This window comes from Sapajus apella, unplaced genomic scaffold, assembly GCF_009761245.1.
Source record: "Sapajus apella isolate SASKATOON/1434 unplaced genomic scaffold, GSC_monkey_1.0 scaffold10, whole genome shotgun sequence".
Taxonomy (NCBI): Eukaryota; Metazoa; Chordata; class Mammalia; order Primates; family Cebidae; genus Sapajus; species Sapajus apella.
Window position 1 is genome coordinate 21,357,683 of NW_022436950.1, and position 3,957 is coordinate 21,361,639.

The following is a 3,957-nucleotide window of genomic DNA, read 5'->3' on the forward strand; positions in this document are numbered from 1 at the left end:
TCCTGAGTAGCTGGGATTACAGGCACGCACCACCATGCCCAGCTAATGTTTTTGTATTTTTAGTAGAGACGGGGTTTCACCATGTTGACCAGGATGGTCTCGATCTCTTGACCTCGTGATCCACCCGCCTCGGCCTCCCAAAGTGCTGGGATTACAGGCTTGAGCCACCGCGCCCGGCCTTAATTTTTATATTTTTAGTAGAGACGGGGTTTCACCATGTTGGCCAGGCTGGCCTCAAACTCCTGATCTCAGGTGATCCACCTACCTCAGCCTCTCAAAGTGCTGGGATTACAGGCGTGAGCCACTGTGCCCAGCCTTCTATGTGTATTTTCTTATTTAATTTTTAGAGCAACCTCATGGAGGGTACTATTATTAGTGTGAGACCCATTTTCCAGATGAGGAAACTGAGGCATAGTGAGGTGAAGTGGTCACAGTAGTTTCTGGTGTGGATGGGCTGGTGGCTGAGGTGCCTGGAGGACTGACCTGGAAACTGCTGTGTACAGGCAGGCCTCCTAGCACATGCCTCTGAAACCAAAAGCCTGAAAGGGAGGGGCGAGGGAAGCAAGAGTGAGGCTCTGAGTCAGCACCCACTGAGCTGCCCAGAACCCTGAAGTCCCGGCAGCCCATCCAAGGCTGACCCTTCTCTCTAAGTCACCTTTCACCCAGTGGCTGTCACAGTCCCTTTGTCTGGAAAGGGACCTGTTTCCCCTGCTTAGCTCAGAGGAGGAAGCAGAGGCAGATGTCTGGCCGAGCAAAGGTCAGGCCCTTTCCCAGGATCATCGTCTGTTGCTAGAGGGGACAGTGGGTTTAGAGGTCATGTGGCCCCACCTTATTTCACAGAGGTGCACCCTGAGGAGGTGCTGGGACACGTCATGGTGACATCATGGTTTGACGGCCCAGCTGGGGTTTCTGCCCACAGGGCCTTTCCGGCCAGTGCCTCTTTTTTTTCTTTTTGAGACAGTACCTCACTCTGTTGTCCAGGCTGGAGTGCAGTGGTGCGATCTGAGCTCACCGTAGCCTCCACCGCCTGGGTTCAAGTGATTCTCCTGCCTCAGCCTGCCAAGTAGCTGGGATTACAGGTGCCTGGCATATGCCTGACTGATTTTTATATTTTTTAGTAGAGACGGGGTTTCATTGTATTGGCCAGGCCGGTCTTCAACTCCTGACCTCAAGTTATCTGCCCGCCTCGGCCTCCCAAAGTGCTGGGATTATAGGCGTGCGCCATGGTGCCTGGCCAGCTTCATATTTCTGACCTGACATTCCTGACCTGACATTCCTGACCTGGTTCTATCCAGGCTTCTCTGGGGAGATGGAGAATAGCTTTCCTCAAAATTACCCACCTAAAGACCTGGACTGTTATTCAGCTCCCCCTCCCCAACCCTCCCTGCCACCTTCCCCTCTCTGAATTATCCCAGTTGTCATAAGAGAGAAGACATAAAACAGTCCTTTATCTGATCCCTGAGCTGTGCAGCGTGCCCTAAAAAGAGACGCTGGTCTCTCTTGCTTCCAGCAGAGCCTCTGAGAGCCTCTGGTGTCTGCAGACTTGTGTCTGGGGGTGTCCTCCTTGGGGGTCCTAAAGCCCCCTGGGAGATGCTCTAGGAGTGGTGGCCCTGTCAAGCCCAGACTGCCAGGGCTTGTCCTTACTGGGGATGCAGGGACCCTCTAGGGGTGTCCTTAGCTCTTCCCAAGCCTGTATCTTTGCCACCAGAGGGGACCACCAGGCCCAGAGCACGGTAACTGGCAGAGGAGGCATAAGAGCACCGCATAACATGAAGGACAGGGGCCCAGCATCGGGAAGGCGTCTGTCGTGGTGATGCCACTGACCTGGGAGTCCTGGGGTCCTAGGGAGTCACTTCCTGTTCAGGGCCTGCATTTTCTCATCTGAAATGAGCATTTGGGGCTTACGGCCTTGAGCTCCCTTCTAGCTCCAGTTTGGGGTTCCCTCTCACTGCCCTCCCCTGACTGTGGGGCTCTTCCTGCTGCAGGGGAGGCATTCCCTTGACCTTGGGGCCTGACTCCTCAACTCTTTGTGCTCTCTGCTAGCACTGCACAGAAGATAGGCAGGACTCCCACAGACCCTGGGATTCAGAACATCTGTCTCCCCCTCCAAGGGGGCCGAGGAGCCCTGAACTCACTAACTACTCCCTAGCAAGGCCAGTGAAGAGAGCAGCCGAGGCTGCAGGCTGCCACATGCCTTTGTGACATGCCACAGCTGTTATTGGAAGGAACCAGAAAGTCCTGTCTCATGCCTGCCTTTTGGCACAGCCTCCTGGCCCTGTACCACCCGCCCCTGCTTCTCAGGCTTCCTGACTCAGCCTGCCACTGGCTCCCTGGTCCCTGGGTCCCTTCCCCCTCGGGGCCTGGCACTGGGTCTAGCTTGTTTTCCTCCGCTTCCTCCCCCCGGCTCTCCACTTTGAGCCTTGGCTCCATCCCAGCTCTGGCTTCCAGGCCTGGCACCCCTGTCAGCTGCTGCAGGGGCAGGGCTGACCCTTTCAGAGGGTCCCAGCTGACCCTGTGAGTCACCAGGAGACTGTGCCCGGGCCATCTGGCTTCTTTGCTAGTTCTGCCGTCAAGCCACCAACACTAGAAGGTTTTCTTAAATGAGAACAGGGAGTTCCAGGATCCCTGGATCCCTGTCTCCTGAGCGAGTCCTTCCTCCTGCTTTCCTATGTCTGGGGAGCTGCACAGTGAGAGGCCTGTGGACAGAAAGTGGGCACAAGGACAGGAGGGGCAAGAGCCCAGCTGTGGGGGGAGGCGGACTGTGGACAGCAAATGACACGCATCCTCTAAGGAAGAAATAGGAGGTGCTCCTCTCCACGGAGGCTGCCTGGGCTAGGCTGGAAGTGGGGCCACAGGGCTGAGTGAGCTGGGCCTGGGCGCTCATGACTGCTTCTCTCCTCTCCCATTTCAGGTCCCAGCAGCTGGGGTTCCCCCTCAGCCCGTGAGTGGCCATGTCTAACCCCAGCGCACCACCACCATATGAGGACCGCAACCCCCTGTACCCAGGCCCTCCGCCCCCTGGGGGCTATGGGCAGCCCTCCGTCCTGCCGGGAGGGTATCCTGCTTACCCTGGCTACCCACAGCCTGGCTACGGTCACCCTGCTGGCTACCCACAGCCCATGCCCCCCATCCACCCGATGCCCATGAACTATGGTGAGTCCTGGAAGGGCAGATGGAGGGTGGGTCGGAGGGACAGTGCTTGGAGCAGATGAGGCCACCGCCACCTGCCCCTTTTCTCTTCCAGTTCCCCTTAAATCCCTTTTCGCATCTTCTCTGTTGAGATCTCTCCCCCTGTTTCTCGTCTTTGTTACCCTCCACTTTTTCCCTCAGCAATTGCCCCCCTAACAAGCCACATGCTGGCCCCTTTGTTCAAGGAGACCCAGCTCATGAGACATGTCCTGGAATGGACACACCACAGGAGACAGGGGCTGGCCAAGCAATGACTCTTAGGGGCTTACCTCGGGACCGGCTCTGTTTCCCAACAAGCTGCTGCCACCTCCTAGGACGACCTCCCTAGGAACTCCTTTGGAAACCCGAAGCACTTTCCTTATCCTTTCAGTGAAATCTGACTTTTGCAAAAGACACTAACCATCATGGCAGACACATGCTGCTTGGTCAGAAATGAGATGAGGCCCGGCGCAGTGGCTCACGCCTGTAATCCCAGCACTTTGGGAGGCTGAGGCGGGCGGATCACCTAAGGTCAGGAGTCATCTAAGGTCAGCAAAACCCCATCACTACTAAAAATACAAAAATCAGCCAGGCGTGATGGCGGGCACCTGTAATCCCAGCTACTCAGGAGGCTGAGGCAGGAGAATTGCATGAACCCAGGAAGCAGAGGTTGCAGTGGGCCAGGATTGCACCACTGCACTCCAGCCTGGGCGACAGAGTGAGACTTTGTCTCAAAACAAACAAAAAAAAGAAATGAGGTGAAGTTAGAGTGCAGTGAGTCTTCCTGGG

At 56.3% G+C, this 3,957-nt stretch overlaps 2 protein-coding genes across 3 annotated transcripts in view; one reads left to right on the top strand and one right to left on the bottom strand.

Moving 5' to 3' along the window:
- Positions 1-3,957, bottom strand: part of PNKD (PNKD metallo-beta-lactamase domain containing) — an 86,773-nt gene that overhangs the window by 71,801 nt on the left and 11,015 nt on the right. The gene's annotated exons all lie outside the window — the stretch shown is intronic.
- The window catches only part of TMBIM1 (transmembrane BAX inhibitor motif containing 1), a 24,988-nt gene that overhangs the window by 13,856 nt on the left and 7,175 nt on the right, over positions 1-3,957 (top strand). Inside the window, exons 1-2 of one of the 2 annotated variants that reach the window (XM_032278252.1) lie at positions 2,549-2,709; positions 2,912-3,153. In XM_032278252.1, coding sequence (XP_032134143.1) covers positions 2,952-3,153 — 202 coding nt within the window. In that variant the 5' untranslated portion in view covers positions 2,549-2,709; positions 2,912-2,951. Of the gene's footprint in view, positions 1-2,548; positions 2,710-2,911; positions 3,154-3,957 lie in introns of those variants that run through there. The other variant, XM_032278251.1, reaches the window with a different exon arrangement.